At 40.7% G+C, this 20,852-nt stretch overlaps 2 protein-coding genes across 8 annotated transcripts; one reads left to right on the forward strand and one right to left on the reverse strand.

Annotated features, from left to right (window-relative positions):
* Positions 1 to 1,214: 1,214 nt before the first annotated feature.
* Positions 1,215 to 5,387, reverse strand: rhbdd3 (rhomboid domain containing 3). Its single transcript, XM_063017718.1, has 5 exons — positions 5,240 to 5,387; positions 4,336 to 4,719; positions 3,729 to 3,867; positions 2,682 to 2,933; positions 1,215 to 1,999 (listed from the first exon to the last, which is right to left on the reverse strand). Exons 1-5 carry the CDS (start codon positions 5,385 to 5,387, stop codon positions 1,840 to 1,842), a joined length of 1,083 nt encoding a protein of 360 aa, XP_062873788.1. The 3' UTR covers positions 1,215 to 1,839.
* Positions 5,388 to 6,208: 821 nt separating this feature from the next.
* Positions 6,209 to 19,196, forward strand: ewsr1b (EWS RNA-binding protein 1b). Of its 7 annotated transcripts, none has more exons than XM_063017499.1 (16): positions 6,209 to 6,248; positions 8,358 to 8,394; positions 8,529 to 8,580; positions 9,712 to 9,850; positions 10,213 to 10,399; positions 10,990 to 11,213; positions 11,356 to 11,506; positions 14,535 to 14,572; positions 14,955 to 14,975; positions 15,058 to 15,170; positions 16,133 to 16,262; positions 16,503 to 16,619; positions 17,541 to 17,673; positions 17,780 to 17,865; positions 18,509 to 18,725; positions 18,855 to 19,196. In XM_063017499.1, the coding sequence occupies exons 1-16, from the start codon at positions 6,233 to 6,235 to the stop codon at positions 18,886 to 18,888; spliced, it is 1,695 nt and encodes a 564-aa protein (XP_062873569.1). In that variant the 5' UTR covers positions 6,209 to 6,232; the 3' UTR covers positions 18,889 to 19,196. The 7 variants fall into 7 exon arrangements, with proteins under 7 accessions (XP_062873569.1, XP_062873566.1, XP_062873568.1 ...); XM_063017496.1 differs by having other exon boundaries at positions 6,218 to 6,248; positions 10,987 to 11,213; XM_063017498.1 differs by having other exon boundaries at positions 6,218 to 6,248; positions 10,987 to 11,153.
* Positions 19,197 to 20,852: the final 1,656 nt, after the last annotated feature.

Here is a 20,852-nt window from a genome sequence, read left to right on the forward strand (position 1 = left end):
TTATAAGGAACCGGACTGAAAAGAGAACCTTCGTACCCGGGCAACCCAGCGTACAGACCAGGATAAGGTTCGGGTGACCTAGAGGGACGTGCTGGTGTTAGATTACAGTACAGATAAAAAATACGTTAATACTCTGAGCAGCAGTGCACACGCCCATTCTGATGACTTTCAATTAATTTAAAGCGTTCAATAAAATTTATTCTAATACCGGACATGGAAGAACAATTCAGCCGATGACGCCTTTAAATCAGTCATTATGAATGTTAAAAGGCGGCTGTAATTAGGATTCTAAATAAAAGCAGATGTTTTAACAACATTATGTTTAATAATGATAACAGTATTGAATGGGGTTCCTAGGTAGTGCAACTGTCTTGTTTCTTTGGTAAGTAATGATTAAGCAGTCATTACTTGGGGATGAGGGGGTAGCATAGAGGTTAAGGTCACTTCCAAGCCCCATATCTTCCATGTTGCCACTGTTGGGCCGTTGAGCAAGGTCCTTAATGATCAATTGCTTGGATTGTATTCATCATAATTAAATTTTGTATGTATAATGTATTATGCCACAATCCTCACACACAGTATGCAATTTGTGCCACCTCTAAGCTCCGAGTGTTTCGATCTGCCCAGTGATGGTGCACAGACTGCACTCTTAACCCCTGTGTCCTGTTGGCACTGACACTACTGTCTGGTTTGCTTGGCTCCCAGAGACCCCAGTGTTGTTTACCCACACAACACTCTGTATAAGAGAGGGGCAGAAAAGACAGGAACTAAAAACAGAAGAAAATCTGGTGTCTTTAATCATGTGTTCTGCCTGGGGTGTCTCTGAGAGCCCACACGGAAGTGTACAAACTAGGGGGTGTTTGGAATACAATATTAATATAAAATAATTATTTATTTACAGTTTCCTTAAAATTAGGAAGTACTAAGCTGATTGAAAAAGGCTAATGATATTTTGTGAGCTGTTCAAGAGGCTCTGAGGTCCCCAAACAGAACATAAAGGTTAAGTGTCATAGAAGATACAAGCATTAGGCCTGGGTACGTGGTAGCTGGCAGTGACTATAAAGAGGAAGAAGGTGTGGATAAATAAATGACCCAAAACAAATTTAAATGTCCATTATACAGTAGTTACAGCGTATGTGATGAGAAATCATACATCGTATCACCCATCCCTAGTAACACAGTTTAAAATATCAAGTCACCATGTTACAGAATAATAAATAACACTTCATTTTATTTGCTTTAGATAGAATGCAATTCAAATACTTTTACCCGTTACCTAAACATTCAAGTCCCATACGGTTCAACTCAGAATAATATATAATAAACACTATGTCCAGAAAAGTTGGGACATTTTGTAAAATGGAACACAAATATTTTTTTACATTTTCTCTGAAGTTAGTGAATCTTTTCACAATATAATGTACAGAAGATGGTGAAAGACCTGAATTATTTGCAGTCTTGCACTAAGAATGTTCATTTTGAACTGACCCGTCTGTACTTGCAGATGCTGCACCTTTGATAGATCCTCCTTTTATACCCAATCATGAGTCCCGTGCCTATTACCAGGTAACCTACATTGTGGAATGTTTCGAACCACTGTAACCTGAGTATCTTACCCGCTTTGCCTCTGTCCCAACTTTTTGGAGTTTACTGAAGAAATCAAATTGTAAATGTATTTATATTTACAAAATACAATAAAGCTGATCAGTGAAAACACTGGGAATCTTTTCGCTGTAGTACAAAATGTCCCAACTTTTCTGGAAGTTCTCTTTTCTACCTCACATTATTTACTTTGTTCCACATGAGATCCAGCAGTAACAAGAACTGAGAACTCTTGTGTTATGTACTTGGCGTCTTTTTCCCTTTGGAGATGACCACTGTATCGTCCCCGACCTGGTCATCTATGAGCAGAGAAATGGCTCCGTCCAGATTTGGTGTAGCAGCCAGCGCCACCACGGCTTTCTCTGTAGGAAATCCCATCTTCTGCAGCTGCTGCAGTCTGTAAGCAATATAGAAAATATTACTATTTTTTAATTGGTTGATCCTGTATATCTTTATGGGTCACCACAGCGGATCATATTGGTCTGCAAACATGATCAGGTTTGTGACCGGCATTAAGAGCGCACTGACAAGTGCACCACCCAGTGGTTAGGCTGTTTGGCCACCAATCATGTCAGTGTAGACGTCCGACCAGCCAATAGCACCACTGAGATTGGAATGCCAGATCTAAGTGGTAGAGGGTTGGTATATCTGTAGCACAGGGCAGTTGTAGCCCAGCGACTTGTAAGCAAAAGGTTGCTGGTTCAAACCCCACCACTACCAGGATGCCACTGTTGGGCCCTTGAGCAAGGTCCTTAACCCTCATTTGCTTGGACTAAATACTGTAAGTCGCTTTGGATAAAAGCATCTGCTAAATGAAAAAAATGTAAATGTATATTTTATATACTATACTCTAAACATTTATATTATAAATGTTATGCATGCAATCCCCATTGGGTGCTCAGGAGACGCAGTAGTGCTGTCGGCCAGCCAGCGTCTACACAGACATGACTGGCTGTGTCTAAAAGGAAGGGGACAGTGTAAATGGATTAGCGCCCTTGCCCGGTGGTTCCCGGTAGAATAGGACCTGCTGCAACCCTGACCAATACAAAGCGGTAGTTAAAAATGAAATGAAAACAAACCTTATTGACGAAACCGAGGATTTGGACACCTCCATTTTATCTGCTGCACCCTCAGGAGCGTCCTGCAGCGATGCCATTATCCCCACTCTTAGCAACTCCTCATCTAATAGCTGTGTATCTGTTTCCATAACAGGCTCGTAGTGCCATTCAGGTACGCTGTGCGCCCATGGTTGAGCGTGGGAGTGATCTTCCAACTGGGACCTGCTAGTCGCTGCCAGTCCCAAACGAGCAGCCTCAGTGTAAGGTTCAGGTCTTAAACACAAACAAGAGCAGGTAGGTCAGAGACATCAGCTTACACGAATGTCATGTATGAAATATAGTTGAGGTCAAAAGTTTACATACACCTCTAAGGGACATGAACAGTTGCAATCAAAAGTAATCACCCAACCATAATATTCAATATTATTTTATGATGAATACAAAATACTGATGTCCATGTTTATTATTATCCAACCCCCAGCCTTAGTACTTCATGGAACATCTTTTTGCCTATTTATATGCTTTTAATTAATGACTTACAGTCACTATGGGCAGTTGTAGCCTAGTGGTTAAGGTACTGGACTAGTAATCAGAAGGTTGATGGTTCAAGCCCCACTATTACCAGGTTGCTGCTGTTGGGCCCATGAGCAAGGCCCTTAACCCTTCAATTGCTCAGACTGTAAACTGTCAAAGTACTGTAAGTCGCTCTGGATAAAGGCATCTGCTAAATGTAAATGTGCCTGTGTGCGTGTGTACTGTACTGTGACAGTAAACTGTCTAAACAATTGAGAGAAGGGCCTTGCTCAAGGGCCCAACAGTGGAAACCTGGCAGTGGTTGTGCTTGAACCAGCAACCTTTCCATTACAAGTCTAGTAACAAACACAATCTGATGTTTTCTTGTGGAATCTTCACCCGTTCTTCTCGTGCAGAAGCTTCCAGCTCATTGTGCTGCAACTGATTTCTCACAGTTGCAGAAATCATTAAAATCCTGACACGTACAGGTTTATGTAAACATACAGTACATACATGTTAATCGTTTAGGCTACTTATTTGCAAGCAAGCGATAACCTTTGTGTAGGGCTCGTGTAGGTGGGCAGCTGATAGCTGGGTAGGTAGGAGACACCAGGAATGAACGCCCATGACGGCAGGCAGGCGCACACACCGAGACCTTCTATCCGTTGCAGGAATTTGATGAACTCAGAGCTGTCTGGTAAGTATGTTAAGAATTGTTCTGTAATATCAGAATGTTACATCCAGGAGCAGATATATTCATCAGGGTCACAGTGGCTCTGAAAACAGTGGCTGCAAGATGTAAATTAAGTCTAGTCAGGGCACCAGTCTATCACTTGGCACCTCCAATTCATCCAGTTCAGAGTTTCAAAGAGAAAATTAGATTACCTAGACATGGTGAGAACATGTCAAACTCACTATCAGTAACAAGGTTAAGTTTAAGATGCTTTGCAGCACCCACATTACCTGCTATGTCACTGTGCCACCCTAAAATACTAAGTAAAAAGTACCACTCGGCCATGTGGGACCTGAGTTTAATACACATCTCCAGTCACTGTAAGAATTTGACATTCTCCTTCACCAGTTTCTCACACGTTCCAAAACAATCTATCAATTCTATTTGATGTACCTCAAACAGAATGACATTATACAAAGTAAAGGATACAGTTTAGGCCCAGGCAGATGGCGTAGAAGTGCAGCAGTCCTGGCACGCTCGGCAGCAAGAACAGATCAAGCAATAAGAGCAGCCAAGGCACAGACCAGGGAGGTAGACAGCGCAGGACCCGTCTCTGTTTGACCTGCCGACACTGGGCAGCCAACAGTGCCATCAGGGTACCCGAGTAGCCGCAGATTCGGCTAGCTTCATCCCCCGTCACGAAGAGGAAGAGGGCATAAATGGGTGGTAGGAGTACTGTAGAGAGCAGGGAGAGGATGAGAAAGCTAAATGTGCCCCATCGTTTCTCCTGATGCGGTCCGAGGCACACCAACAGGACAGTGTTGTGCAGGAGCGATGTGAACTCTTCATTACTCAACGCGTAGAAGATGAAGTCTGTGAACACAATAAAGAACTAGTATGGTACATTAAAAATACGTCCCCAAACCTTCCCAGACTGGGGACTAATGTGCAATAGGACACAGTTAGTTTAACCACTTACCATTACACAAAACACCAGACATAAAGCTTTTTACATCAGCAAATTACGATTAAAATCAAAAAGCCCACATTTAACATCACAGAACCTGAGATCATGCCATTTTTTTTACTTTTTGAGCACCATGCAGGCCTTATTTATGTGTGCTGTACAAGTTTATGTCAATTTTTAACCTGTATCTATTGTGGAGCAGTATGGATGGTTTCACCCAAACAAGGGGCGGCACGGTGGCTAAGTGGGTAGTACTGTCACCTCACAGCAAGAAGGTCCTGGGTTCGATCCCCAGGTGGGGCGGTCTGGGTCCTTTCTGTGTGGAGTTTGCATGTTCTCCCCGTGTCTGCGTGGGTTTCCTCCGGGTGCTCTGGTTTCCTCCCACAGTCCAAAGACGTGCAAGTGAGATAAATTGGATGAACTTACCATAAAGCTCAGGAAATTCTCCTCCTGGTCCTAAACTGAGGCTGGCATGGATTCCACACAGCCAAACCAGCAGAATGAGGATCAGAATAAGTATTGTGGCACTACACACACTGGGACGACTGGATCCAAACCACAACCATGGAAACATTGTACACCAGCATGGGGATCTTCTGATCAGTTACAACAAACATATCATACAAATATAAACCTGACCCAGTTCATCAACCTGCACACACATGTAACCATAATAATAACAGCTAGCTGCATGCTACATAACGCTTCTACACACAAGCAAGCTTATCTGATGTGTAAGAACAATATATATACGATAGTACAAAAAACGACAGTAATAAAAACCTGGGTATTTATATATTCTGATTAAAACACTCGAATTTTAACATTTGCTCATTCTGACAGCGAGATTCACTTTCGTATTGACTCGTACTTAAAAGAGTCGGTTCTTTGAACCAAATTTACAAATACAATAATTATTTATTTCCAGTAATTTTTGTTTACATAAATCCTTACCGAGATTAAACCTACATATTAAAAACTGTGGATTTTTGACCATGAGCTTGTTGGAAGTCCCATTCGTCTTAGAGAATTTAATCACTGAATCATTAGAATACGACTCACCGTGAAAGAGTCGGAACGACAAATCCTGCACGATTCATTTCTGTTGGCCGAGTCCATTCAGGAATGCAAATGTAAGTGTACTTTTTATCGGAACGTAGGAAAATGTAGAAATCACTGTATAAATAGCGTCACATATCGATTTTAAAGTACGTATTACGTAGAAGACTTGTTTCCTTTTTAACTAATAAATGGTCAGTTTTGCACTGGGGTCTTTCCTATTGTTTCGCACCCCTACAATCAATGTTTGGTTTGCTCCTTGATTTGACCGTGCGCGTGCGCATTAGGTTTGAATGACACGCTACATAAGCCGATGTTCGCACAACGCATGCGCAGTTTAGACCAACGGTAGAGGCAGAAATGGCTTCGGTTACTAGTAAGTCGGCCCAAGTTTTATTTTGGATAAAATGTATTTTCTGTACCAATAGCGTGTATCAAACGTAGAAATGAGTCAATATATGTGTTACATAGCTCGTTTATGGAAGTTAAATTAGCCTTGGGGATGAAATACAACCGTTTACCGGTAATTGTTAGGTCAAACGCGGCCTTCGTTGCTAGTAGTAGTAGTAGTATACTAGCGTACTTCATAGTATGCGACGGTAGTGTAGTATGGATTGTTCTCGTTAGAGTTGATTCGTACTATGTAGTATGTAAGTACGTTAGTATGGTCGTTGGGCCGTCGCCATAGCGAACATTAGGCTAATTAGCCGGATTAGCGACTCAAGCAGTTCATGTTTAAATATTTATATTAACTGTTTTTTGTATCTTTTAAAACTTTATAAAATATATATCATTTATATATTCTGTATGATGCCCACACGCTAAATATTAACTAAAAAAAAGAGAATTGAATTCTTAGCTTAGCTATTGTTCGGCACGTGCCGAACATTTAAAGTAGATCGACGCCTTGAGATGTGAATAATACTTTCTTTCTTTAAACAAACCAGAACTACTAAAATAAGATGTATATGTTAAATGTAGAGGTTTATAAGCGGTATTAACTCATTGTATATTAAGCTCCATTCAGCTGGGTGTTTGTTCTCCCGCCCAATGTATTCTACTGTATACAGAAAGCAACTTGATACGCTGTTTGTCTTTTATTATTTTTTTCTAAGCTTTTTTTAGTTGCCTACTTTTAGTCTTAGTCAAACTCAAACATTAGCACAAGTGAACACAATATATGAGCAAAAACTTAAGCCACAAATACAATGGTGTTTTCGTCTGTAAACACGTGTATGACACGTTGTAATTAAGTCACTAGTTTTAGCTGTGCTTCATTTAATAATAATAATAATTAGTGAAATTTTGATGTATCTGAACGCATTTGGTTGAACATTATTTATTGATTGATTTTACTTTATTGATCCACGAAGGGAAATTGCGGTGTAGCAGCAATTACAATTATTACGAACATCAATCACACAACGACATTACAATGGGGTAGGAAAGAATAAGAATTAAGATATAAAATCTACAAAATATATATAAAAAAAGAAAATGGAATATAATAATTAAAAAAATTAGAATATAAAACATCTAACAGAACAAAAAATAAAAACTGAAAAGGAGGGAGCCTAGAGGTGCAGTTACATAAATTGTGCAATTAAAGCTGTGCAAATAAGAACATTACTACGTGTAAATTGTGGAACAGGTGATCAAGTTATTATCTTTGTGGTATTATTATTATAGGTTCATTTTTATTATGGTCCAGTTCATTTATGTATTAATCTGTAACATAAAGGGTGTACTGGTAGGTAAAAACAAACTGGGGTATTAGAATAGACTCTTTATAAAGTAGAATCTGTCACTATACACGTGTGCAATGAAATTTTGTATTGTATCTCTCCAACAGAGGTAGTAGTAGCAGCAGTATAGGAAAATAGTAGCAGTAAAAATCATAAATTATTTACAATCTTTAAAACAAAAGTGCCTTTATAGTGATCTGCAACTAATATACATAGATGGCATTTTGGCTGTGTTGTAGGGTAATGGTAGCTCACCAGTTGAGTAGTATTCAAAAGGTCACTGGCTCAAGCCCCACCACCAGATTGACATTGTGGTGTCCCTGTGGACAACCTTTACTCTTCATTGCTTGCTGAGTTTGATCAAGATTGCCAATTACCTTGGATACAAGTAGCTGGTTGTTTAGCTCCCTGTTCTGACTTTATGAAGGTCAGACTAAAATGGGTACACGTCTGTAAACTCGGCCATGCTCCAATGCAGTCATCTGGCTGTGGATGTTGCCACACAATTCACTTAATAGTTTGGGTTCCAGAATCACTGGGTCGGTGTTTCTGTTCGCTTTGTTTCTTTAGAATTACTATAAATAAATGGAATGTCTGTTTAAATCCTCAGTAACAAAGCAAGACCTCCCATTGTACACATCATAATTACATACATGTGCATCATGTATTGTAAATAATTAACACAATGGGAAATTGAACATTAAGATGTATCTAACTTGTACATTTTATATATTTTTTAGATTACAGTGGCTACAATCAGTCTGGGGCTCAACAGGCGTAAGTTTGTTTTATTTCTTTGCACTGAAGTGCTTTTTGCTTTTGCCATAAGAGCTGTCTTGGCTTTAATTTTAGGTCAATTGTCAGCATCTTTAAATTGACTTCGCATTGAGTAAATGTTTTTCCCCCCTTAGGTATGGTTCATACGCAGCCCAGCCTGCACAGGGATATGGACAAACAGCACAGGTAATTTTTAACAATAGTGATTAACTGTGTTAGATAGAGATGGGACGATCGGGGTTTTTGGCACCGATTCCGATCTCCTTTCAGGGACATCGGCCGATAGCCGATTGCGATCGGGGGGGGGTAGCAGTAAATAAAATAAATAAACTTAAAAAGAGCCTCACAGTGAAGATAAACCGGAGCAGCGCGCGCGTGTGTGTGTGTGTGCGCCTTTAGAAGAGACGCTTTGTTCACTGTATCGCTATAAGTGATTCATTGATTTTAAGTCATTTTTCGCGAAGCGTAAGTTTCTCTTCTCGGTTATCTCTCCGTGTTTATTTAAAACCACGACATTTAATTAATAACAGTAAACACCAACTACTACAGAACATTCTGTGTGACTCTCTTACATTAAAAAGCTTCATTAAACTGTTACTACCACAGATCTGTAACCGACCGTCAGACTCGTTCCGTCTAAGGAGCTAAAAGTTCAGCAGATGATCCTGAACTAACGAATTTGGTAATGAATAAACTTTTGCCTCTGATTGGCTCTGTAACGTTTTCTGTTCTCATCTACATCACAAGTAAGAACCGCTTACGATTTACCAAAGTGAACCAGGAGTTTATATAACGTGCTGATAGAATCGACTCAGATGTGACCGGGTTGAATTATCTTTTTAAAGTAAATATTACAATCAGCAAAATTACATCGTAAGAGCTTTCACGATGGTTTCTGTACGATGGTTGATGAATGGTGATGTGATGGTTGGTGCTTCGTAGCTCAAAGTCTGGATCGATCCACTGAGCTGTTAACTTAACGTGATCTTTATATATCACACGATCGGATCGGCTACTTTTAGGAAATATCGCCGATAGCATATTTTGATTAAAAATCGGCCGATACCGATTCATAGCCGATCGATCGTCCCATCTAGTGTTAGAAGTTATTAGTGTGAATTCACCATGTGTACAGCATGTGAGGTGTAAAATGTTTTCCTAGGACAAGGGTTCTTAGCTTGGGGTCTTGTAATGAATTAGATGCGATCATACAGCTTTCACCAGATTCTTAAAGGGGTCTGTTACTCTGTTGTAGAACTTGTAGAGGAAGGGCTTGTTCCTTATTTCTTACCTTTTTTAATTTCCTACATTTATTAGCAGGGCTATCCCCAGCAGGACTACAGTTCATATGCCCAGCCTGCAGCCACTGACTCCACTTACGGCCAGGCTGCCTCTTCTACTGGTGGATATGCGCAACCACAGTATGCAGCCTCATATGGGCAGACGGCTGCACCAGGTTTGTGTTGTGCTGCTGCCTTTAAGTTTCACATGTAAACTAATGTGTAAAGTTTGCTAAGTTTTTCTTTAAAATTCAAGTTGAGAGATATTCTGCATCAAAATGGGCAATGTTGCACTGTGTAATATAATCTGACACCCTCATGGTGTGATCACGATCGTATTTTTCTGCTTAAATAAATGGGCAATGAGTTCTTGTTGCATATCTGGGCTTGTTCACAACTGGTCCACAAATGCTTTAACGTCTACTCTGCAGCAATAATGACCAGATTAATGTATGTGCACATTAAAAGATCTTGGTGATATTACTTGCAATCGTTAATGAACCGTATGGCTTCTGTGTTTGATTTCTCTCCCCCACAGCTGCATATGGAACTCCTCAAGCTGGAGCTCAGGGCTACAGTCAGCCTGCTCAGGGCTACGGAACGAGCAGCTATTCTAACTCCACTGCGGCTGCTCCTGCTCAGACTGCATATGGCACTCAGCCTGGCTACAGCGCTCAGACCGCTTATCCTGGATACGGCCAGCAGGCCACCTCCGCTCAGCCAAGGTGCCTGCACTTACTGGCGTAATACATCGACAGGGTAGCAATCCAGTGCTGCATGCAGTGTGGCCATATGGTGTTAGCTGTTTGATGTGCTTGTGTGTCTCGTTTTAGTAGCACAACAGCATTAACCCTGATTTCAGGCTATTCTGATTAGCTATTCACTCTATCTAGTTACAAGAAGTGCTCATCACAATAAAGCAGTACCCTAAATATGTTAAGGAAAGGCAACAACTACTCATACTTGGAATTATAATAAATCCCTAACCAATCCTAACCCTGTCATGGCTGAGGGCTCCCCTTCAAACACATGCATACAGTCATAAGCCTCTTTTCACCTGCCAGAGAAAGTCTCAGAGCTGTACCATCCACGTAAGACATGCTATGCTGTCTGCATATGACCCCACCACTACAACATGTGCTTTGACTAGACAGTAGAGACCCTGCAATGGACTGGTGTTCTAGAAAGAGTGAATAAGCTCTTTAGACCATATATAGTTACTGATGGACCATACAGGAATATTAAGACAACTATGAATCTAATACAGTCCACATTTGGGTTAATGTACCTCTTTATCTGCCTTTTTATCTAGTAGCTACAATGCGAGTGGTCAGGCCGCCTACACCCAAAGTGGCTACTCCCAGCAGCCTGGCTACGGAGGACAGCAGCAGGCTGCCTATGGTCAAGGACAATCCCAGCAGCCTTCATCCACACCCTACGCTTCTCAGTCCAATGGCTCTTATGGTCAGTCTCAACCTGGTCAGTACAGCCAGCCCGGTACAGCTCCTCAGAGCAGCTATGATCAGTCTGGAGCCTACAGTAAGCTTCTGTGCTTTTCTGTGGATAGTACTTGGTGGAAGTTATTGGTGTAATTGACTGGAAGCTTAATTTTAATGGTCATTCTTACTGCACGAATCTTAACTATTTCCATTGAGGTGACCGGTTGTTTCCATTTTTGCAGGCGGGTACAACCAGGGTGGTGGTTACGGTGGCTCTCAGCCCCCACAACGCGGAGGTTACGGAGGAGACGGCGCCGGCCGTGGAGGGTTTGACAGGGCAGGGATGCGTGGGGGGCCACGGGGACGTGGGCCAATGGGCCGTGGAGGCATGGGGTAAGTTTAAATTTTGTACCGATATTGGCTGATCTGAACATACAGATCTGGTTAACTAGCCACTTTTGATCTGTCCTGTTTTTGTTTTTTGAGCCACAAATGTGTGTCAGTAACCTGCACACAACTTCGCTGAGTGCAGACGAGCTCCTTTAAAGCCTTTTTTTTTAAAGAAGCCGGGCTACAGTTGTCATAACTGGTGGCCTTTTTTTTTTTTCTTTCCATAGTTTCTATTTAATTGAGGGTTTTTTTATTTATTAGCCTCATCATGCAGCTTTCTTGCATTGTTTGGGTGTAGAACCCCTCATTTCCTTTTCAATGTAAGCTACAAAAGGTTTACGTAACAAAGTTTTTAATAGGGATAATAGGGTTATCAAGGTTTATTTGTGCATGGGTCATATTACTTCCTCTGTACCTGACTAAGGAAGGGGCAGCATGTTCTTTGCTCTTGGTCAGTCTACAGGCGTTCTCGCTGAAATCCAAGTACAAAATGACACTTCTGCAGTATTTAGTGTTTTATCAATTAAACCACCTTTATATGTTGATTTAAAATGTACAGTCCTCATTTATTGCACAGGATCGGTGTTCAAGGTTCCCTGCAAAGCCTTTTTGAGACACGTTCAGTCTTTACTTTGTAACGGCAATTTATGTCACGCTTTTCTGGCGTCTAAAGGCCAGTGAAGTAACCGAATGATTTAATGGTCAGGGTATATGTACCTTTAGGTTTCTAACTTCTTTAGACATTTTTTGTTCATGCAAGTCATCGAATTTAGGGCATTTTATTTGCAAAACCAAACCATGTAAGCTTCAGGTATCGTGATTTATCTTTACCCCTTGCAATGGGGTGTTGGGCCTCATCAGTATGTACGCAACGAACTAGTGTACCATCCACAATGTGTATGGAGAATCTCCTGATCGATTTTTACATCATGGGACATCTGCAGGTTCTAAATTGACTATCATGGAATTTATATAAACTGTACGGAGGATGGGTGGCCAGGTTTGGTTATAGGTTGTAAGGACTAAGTGTTTTTCTGGGTTTATTGTTGGGCTGATTGTGTAACTGCTGGGTTTTTTTTCCTGTTCTGCTTTTAAAGCAGGTGAACTTGTTTTACCTTGAACATGTATACGGTTGCCAGCATTATACCATGTTCAACATGGCGAAACCCTCAAAAGTGCTTCACAGATCTTATCCGTCTTTTGGAGTTCGGTGTACCTGAATTCACTAGGAAAGATGTTTAACGGTTCTTGTAAAGGTATATGCTAGACATCCAATTCATTCATTATACCCTTTAATGTATGAATTAATGACTCGTGTGCTGAGTTTATCCTCACACGTGTAACTCTATTCTTCTTAATACTGACACGGAGTGTGTGGCTGGCTTTCAAGTCGTCTTTGGGGCCATTATTATTTATAGGCTGCTGATTAGTACACAACAATGTACATCGAAATTTCTTTGTCTGTACAAATATTGTAACTTTTTTACTTTTTAAAGGGAAACAAACATTTTGACAAGGGGCCATTTATTTTTGTAAAGGTTAGCAAGCATATTAACCAACATTTCGGGTCATGATGTTTAATATTTTAAGAAGTCGCCTTACTGAGTGGACCACAAGCCTGTTTAAGGGTTTTCTGATCTAATCTAAATTTAATGTGGTGGCATCGTGTGGTGGTATCGTGTGGTGGTGTCAATTGACTAGTGGTGGTTTTATGGATTTGGAGGGAGGGGTACATATTTTGTGGGTGAAGGGTCTTTTTTTTTTTAAGGTTTTTTTTTTTTTTATAATGTTACTGAAGTCCAAGCACTTTTTGAAGAAACCTCAAGAGGAGCAGCTTTCTCACACGTCTGATCAATGTACAAGTTAGTAATTTTTAAATTATTTTTAAATCTAATATAAAAAGGTAAGCATGTGCGACTGCACAAATCTATACAGGTGTTGTGTAACTGTATTTGTTTTAGCTTCGTTTTTAGCTTTTAGTACACTAGAATTTGTATTTTTAATAGATATTTAGCAGCTTACAGTGTTTTCAAAGCAAACTTTAAAGTCTTTAACATTCTTTGTCATATTTGTATGCTACAGGTAACAGAGATCCATGTAAGAACATCAATACTTTAGGTTCTTCTTTCCATTTCAAAGCCAGCAGCTCAAATGGGTGAAGGGGAACTTGCTGAATTCAAGAATTGTTTATTTTAACCTCTGTTTTTTCTTTTTATGTACCTTTTTTTATCATTATGTTCTGATAGTGTTCCCCAACCAGGCCCTCAGGAATCCAAGATTTTACTTCATGGTTTTCTTTAAGCGAATCAAAACGAAGTGTACTTGGATCGTTTATCTCTTGGTTTGGGGTCGATTCTGGTTTTAAAGTCTTCTCAGGCGATCTGCTAGCTAGTGGGACTAGAAATACACCAACACTTCCAGTATTTGTTGCAATATGGTATTTTTTACATTTAATTTTGTTAAATGGGATTCTTAAGACTGACCACCATGTAGAAACTCTTATATTGTTGGTGTTAACTCACTGTGATCCTGATCAGGGTGATGTGTTCATAACCAAAAAATGCAGAGTTGAAATAAATTTGTATACAACTAATTTTGCACTCGATGTATGTGCTTCAGTTTAAAAATTGGTCATTTCTGCTAAATTAAGCTGTTAATCCATCTATTTCCAAGAAAGAAAAATCCATTGTGGGGCCCTGAGGTCTGGAGTGGGATATGCTGTAATGAAACTCGGGTTTTGACGAAGTTCTGTTTGTATACTGGCTGAATGTTAAAGGGTTTTTATTTAATAGGTTAAACCTTATGTACATGTATGTATCCACTTTGAATCTGTTCAGAAATGTTTGGTTTTCTTTTGGGATTGTGTACGTTTACATTTTATAAGGTTTTTTGTGGAATTATACTGTTTTGTTTAATCAGCACACCTACGATTTGGTGTTATTGGGGGGTTAAAAAGGAAAAAAGCTTTGTCCATATTTTGTTGGTCACCTTGTTTCAAGACTAAATGGAATTTCACCATCTTCGTTCGTAGCATGGCTGGAGACAGAGGTGGCTTCAGTAGGCCTGGTGGTAAGTTATTACAGCGTATATTACACTGGCTACTTACTTCTGAGTTTTGAGTATATTTATACTTTTTAAGAGAATTTTCACTGGTGTGCCACTTGTCTGATGGATTTTGAGGATTGGGTGTTTTGAATTTGAAATGGGGTTCTTTAAGTATTTTTTTAAAATCCAATGTCTTCATGGTTTATTTTTAAAAAAAATAAATAAATAAAAAAATAAAAAAAAGCGTGTGGCTTGCTAAAATGCCCCGAAAATCAACCCATATCTTTACACGTTCAGCTAATTTACTAAATACTGATGTAAGCGATGCATCCTCATTTCTGTTGTACTTAATGTATCTTTTCTCTCTCTCTCTCTCCCTCTGTTTTCTCAACTGTGTGAAATCCAGGACCTGGGATGGAGCGTGAGGGTAAGTGTTTATTGTATCCTCTACTTTTTGCTTCTTTAGTTATTTACAGTAGGTTAATGGCTTGCGTGTGTAATTCCTTCAGGACCCCCAGAGCAGAACGAGTCCGAAAACTGTGCCATTTACATCACTGGGCTCACGGAGAAGGTTACGTTGGAGGATTTGGCAGAGTTCTTCAAAGATGTCGGCGCAATCAGGGTGAGCGCCACAGCTCTGTTTACCACATGGGCTCAGTCTGGGTATCTGATGCCAGAGTATTACCAGCAGGTCTTTCAACATCTGTATGTTTAGTGCATCCGGACCCATTGCTCTGTCTGTGTTCATACTGTAGAAGCTTTAATACAACACAAGTGTTTGATGCACCATGTGTTGTGACAATCACCTCACTAATATTATTGAGCTGCAGTTTGACCCACAGTACCCTTTTGCTGATCTATACCAGATGCCATATTTACCACATGGACTCAGTCTTTTAGTATCTGATACTACCAGCAGGTCTTTTTGGGGTAGGATTTTTCAGGCCAGTTGACCTTTTTCAATTGTTCTGATCCCCGTGTTCATACTGTAGGCGCTTTCTACAGTGGACGAGTTAGACAGGGGCGCAAGTGTTAGGCAAGTGTCCTTGCTAGTACTACACAGGCTTCATGCACCATGTGTTGTGAGATAATCACCTCATTTAATATTAGTGAACTGCAGTTTGACCCACAATACCCTGATGTTGGTCTGTACCAGATGCCATTGCCCTCTAGACCAAGTGTCTTGGACACCCAACAGCCAAAATCTATTTTGATTCCGAGCCAATACTCCGATATTTAAAATGTATGGATCGTGTCTGTGCTTCTGCTTCGTCACTGGTCTCTGGGTGGCACAGCGAGAAGGTCCTGGGTTCAGTCGACAGGTGGAGTGGTCTGGGTCTTTTCTGTGTGGAGTTTGCATGTTCTCCCCATGTCTGCATGGATTTCCTCCCACAGTACAAAAGCGTGCAAGTAAAGTGAATTAGAGAGAGAAAGTTGTCCATGACTGTTTGATATTAAATGCCTGGACTGGTGAATCTTGTGCAACCAGTAAGCTATCTGTCCTGTCATGAATGTAACCAGTGTGTAAAACGTGACTAAGATCCTAATAAATAAATTAATAAGTAACTGGTTTCTTTTTTGTAGGTGAATCGTCGCTTAGGACAGCCAGCAATCAACATCTACACTGATCGAGATTCTGGTAAACCCAAGGGAGACGCCACTCTGTCCTATGAGGAGCCTCAGTTTGCTCGAGCTGCAGTGGAACAGCATAATGGTTAGTGTCCTTATTAAATTTGACATGTTTTAGATTAGAGGTGAGTGTAACTCTGGGAGGAGTTTCCAAACATCGAACAAATTGAGACTTATGCCTTAGTCTTGAAATGTATTGAGCTCTTATTTGAGACCAATATGGCATTTGTACAGGTTTCATTTAAAGCCACTGACCTAAACAGTAGGCATTGATGTACAACCTAATTTCTTATGCCTAATTCTCCTCCACCTCTGTCCATCCCAGGTAAGGAGTTCCAGGGGCGGAAGCTGAGCGTGTCCATGGCCAAGAGGAAGAACCCACAAGGCATGATGATGAGGGGAGGAATGCCTATGAGAGGAGGACCACCAATGGATCGTGGAGGTACTGATTATCAGATTTCCACCAGAAATCTCATAGATGAACTGGATCTCTCTTTCAGGTTTTAGTTCAATGCTGTGAAACTGTAGCCGCAATGTTTAATGGGTCTGTTTTTAAACGCCTAGTCGACAGACCCAGCAATTTATTTGGGAGGAGACCCGTCACCTGTAAATTATTTTAAAGGCTTTAGCGGGTGGCACGGTGGCTAAGTTGGTAGCACTGTCGCTTCACAGCAAGAAGGTCCTGGGTTCGACCCCCAGGTGGGACGGTCCGGGTCCTTTCTGTGTGGGTTTACTCCCACCCACAGTCCAAGACGTGAAAGTGAGGTTAATTGAAGATACAAAATTGTCCATGACTGTGTTTGATATAACCTTGTGACCTGATGAACCTTGTATAATGAGTAACTACTGTAACCGAAGTGTAAAACATGACATTAAAATCCTAATAAACAAAGTCTAGCACCAGAAGAACAGCATAAAATGGAAGTCTGTACAGACGGGAAAGTCTGACGAGAGCCTTTTTTTCATTTTTTTTTCATAATTGATAGTCTGTTTTAGTAACAGAGGCCAAAACTAAAGAACATTCTTGATATTGATGCTGATATTTTATAGTCAGGCTCTTTTCTGGACATGCTGAATCACCATTTCTTTTAATCCTATTGAATGTCATTACCTCAGTCAGCAATAAAAGCTCGTTTTGGTGGCGTGGGCAGTAAATCTCGACTCGTGCCATCAGCTGCTTGTGTGTGTCCATTTTGTTTGATCGTTTTGTACACAACCACTTTACACAAGCAAATTGTCCATGACTGTTTAATATCAACTTGTGAACTGATAAACCTTGTGTAATGAGTGACTAACGTTCCTGTCATGGATGTAACCACAGTTTGTAAAGCATGACGCTAAAATCCTAATAAACAAATTACAGGTTTCATGGGTCGAGGTGGAGAGAGGGGAGGATTTTCTCCCCGTGGGGGCCCTCGTGGTGGCATGCCTTTCGGTGGTCCACCGGGTGGCAACAACGTACCAAAGAGAGTCGGAGACTGGGAATGTGCGAGCCCGTAAGTCCTCCTCCATTCAGCATGCGTGTGTACTTGCATGTCAATAGCCAAATGTTTGCTTTGGTGTTGTGTGTTTATCCTGGCTTTTCGTCATGCTCTTTTGCAGTGGCTGTGGTAACCAAAACTTTGCATGGAGGACCGAATGTAACCAGTGCAAAGCTCCAAGGCCAGAAGGCATGAGCCCCCCTCCAGGTACACACTGACGACGCAATGCTATTTGCATGCGCCCTCTTCTTTCCATACAACTCGATGCTTTGGTTTGATATTAAACTGTCTGTGTGACTTGAAGGAACCATGTGAAAGCATAGGTCTTAGAAAATCCATCAACAGTATCTAGAGATGTAACACAAGCCTATCAAGTGTTTGGTTGCCTTTTTAAAATGAAAGCTATTTTAGCTGTATCTATATTCAAAGATGAGTAACTCATCCAATTGTGGCATCTTGTAGTCTGATGCTGTGCTTTGGATGATGAGCTCTGTCTGGCAGTGCTGTAGGTACTGGTGCTTAGATGAGTGGTCATGTGACCATTCCAGCTTGAGGCACTGGCTCATTTTCCATTAACCAAAAATAGCAACTCCCAGGACTTGTAGTGGACCTTCCGGGATGAAGGATGCAAATCTAACTCATAAATATGTGCTAGTGCTTGCTACTCCCTGCACTATGTAAATACCCTATTTGACAGTTTCTGTGCACAGTAATCAAAAGCAACTAAATATAAGAGCCTTATTATCCCACAGGGGGGAAATTTGTAGTGTTACAGCAGCTTTCAAGAATATAAAAATAGAAAATGCTACCTGGTTCGAGTCTAATCCTACATCTTCTGTACCCGTTTTAGGTGGTGACCGTGGCCGAGGTGGAATGGGCCGTGGGGGCAGAGGGTTCGAGCGCGGCGGCCCTGGCGGTATGCGTGGAGGCTGGGGAGGTGAACCCGGAGGTTTCCGCGGGGGCAGAGGGGGAATGGACCGCGGCGGATTCAGAGGCGGCAGCCGAGGCGGCCCGCCCATGGAGCGGGGAATGAGGAGAGGAATGGGACCAGGAAAGATGGACATGAGGTACGCCTACGCATCGTAAAAAAGGATTGAAGTGTTGCTGCGTCGCATGCTCATGACCCAGCACCTTACAATGATGTGAATGTGCCCTTACAGTGTAGGAAGGACGTCTCACTGTGTTTTTCTCCGCAGGGATCGTCATGAGCGCAGAGAAAGGCCCTACTAAAGCTTTTCAAATGTGCCGAGTGAAGAACCTGTGTAAAAGTGTGTATTTTTAAAATGGTCTTTTTAATTTACAAGTCCATATTTATACATGGTTAGCAAATCACCTGCACATCTGTCCGCCTTGCTTTTTATTACCCTCTCCGAGTTATTTTTTTACTTGAATCTGTGTTTGCTTTTTTGTCGTCTTCTCTTCACCCCACTGTGTACAAAACCACATATTGTAAGTTTTATTTTGTATCGTTTTACCCCCTCCTCGCCATCAATATGTAACATTTCTATCAAAATAAACTTTTCTGGATTTCCTTTTAATGTGCAGGTTTCCTTTGTCATTGTCTCGTGTTAAACTCGTCTCCAGGTTTGTCACCACTTAATCTGGTTAGCAGAATTACATATTTTATTCTGAAGCATTTTAATTGGCTTATTGAGTTTTAGGTTGTAGGATTTAGTATGTAGTAATAAAACACCTTAGTTGTGACCAGACATTTAACTGTTTATACTTTTGTACATCGTCAAATAGTAGCTTACCTAAAGCCAGATTTCTGCTACCATCTGAGCTATTTTAATACATGGTCAGATTTGAATAAAAGAACTAGGGTGCAGTCTCAGTGATTGACTTGTTCCAGGTTAAATCATCACCAAGCAATCTTTGACTTCTGTTACCAAGTCTCTGCATATCTGTGAAGGCTCGGATACAGAGTCCCAAACAGCTTACCTGTTACCGGAAAATGTATGCTAACGGAAAATGGACCTGGTTTATGAACAGTTTAGAGATGCATGTTCATGTTAATACATTTATTGCATTTAGCAGACGCCGTCATCCAAAGTGACTTGCATTACAGTTACTGAGCAATTGAGCGTTAAGGGCCTTGATCAAGGGCCCAACAGCAGCAATCTGGCAGTTGTGGGACTAACCAGTGATCTTATGATTACTAGTCCAGTACCCTAACCACTAGGCTACAACTAGTGTTTGGTATTTGGATGGTTGCACTTAAGTTAATCTTCAAATAGCTGAATGTTCTCTTTGGTAAGATTAGCAGCTATAGTTTAAGCTGCTTCATAATTTTAAAGATGAACGTATAAACTATAGCAGACACTTTATGAAACTAGTTGTGCTTTGACAACAGAACCTATTTTAACTCGTGCCTCATTTATCAAACACATTTAAGTCCTATTAGTGCACAGATTGCTGGTCATACTGTTATTTTAAAAGCTGCAGAATCCTGGTGCAGCAGTGAGTCAGTCTTTCTCTCTTATTAATAGACTCTCATGCCTGTTTAAAATGGAACTTAAACCATTATCAAAATGCAGCACGCACTGATAGAATCCTTACCATAACGGTGCAAAACCACATTCCCAGAAGAGTTGTTGCAGATGGTAAAAAAAAAAGAAGTGAAATAGTGAAACGGCATCAAAGGTGGATTATTTTCTCTTAAATAAGCTAATAAGAAAATATGCTGGTAGTATTTGTGCCACACACATTTGGAGTCCAAGGGACAACATTAAAAATTGTATAAACATTCATTCCTGCTGATTTTTAATGTGGCAGTTAAAAAAGGTGAATTATTTTCTCCCAAATAAGAAAATATGCTGAATCTTGAGTGTGTAAACACAACCAAGTTTATTTATGAAAATAGGTTTTGAGCAGTTCTGTCAATTTATTAACATCTACATCAATGTCCTTTACAAGTGTATAAAACTGCCCAGACATCACCTTTGCTTACTGCGTGTAGTTTGGCATGTTCTTTGATGTGCCTAAGCTATCACTGACCTCCTGAAACACGTTATTATTAGTATATTAGTAAATAGTTCCGTGTGCCCTGTCTGGTTTGAATCTCCACTATTTGTAGTTGGTGCTGGATCCAGGCTCAGTGATTAATGTACAGTACAGGACTATTTGCTTGGAAGCTTGAGGGTTCGGTTCGGTGCCTGCTGAGTTCTTGTGCAGGCATTTTAACCTCAGACAGC

Source organism: Trichomycterus rosablanca, chromosome 21, assembly GCF_030014385.1.
Source record: "Trichomycterus rosablanca isolate fTriRos1 chromosome 21, fTriRos1.hap1, whole genome shotgun sequence".
Lineage (NCBI taxonomy): Eukaryota > Metazoa > Chordata > Actinopteri > Siluriformes > Trichomycteridae > Trichomycterus > Trichomycterus rosablanca.

What these genes read in the sequence shown, in the direction of transcription:
- rhbdd3 (XM_063017718.1), bottom strand. Translation starts at nt 5,387, where the DNA reads ATGTTTCCATGGTTGTGGTTTGGATCCAGTCGTCCCAGTGTGTGTAGT. An exon ending in AGAATTTCCTGAGCTTTATG is followed by an intron (nt 4,720 to 5,239) that starts GTAAGTTCATCC and finishes TTGTGTTCACAG; the next exon opens with ACTTCATCTTCTACGCGTTG. An exon ending in TCCTCGGTTTCGTCAATAAG is followed by an intron (nt 2,000 to 2,681) that starts GTTTGTTTTCAT and finishes TATTGCTTACAG; the next exon opens with ACTGCAGCAGCTGCAGAAGA.
- ewsr1b (XM_063017496.1), top strand. An exon ending in ACCTGGGATGGAGCGTGAGG is followed by an intron (nt 14,976 to 15,057) that starts GTAAGTGTTTAT and finishes TAATTCCTTCAG; the next exon opens with GACCCCCAGAGCAGAACGAG. An exon ending in AAGATGTCGGCGCAATCAGG is followed by an intron (nt 15,171 to 16,132) that starts GTGAGCGCCACA and finishes TCTTTTTTGTAG; the next exon opens with GTGAATCGTCGCTTAGGACA.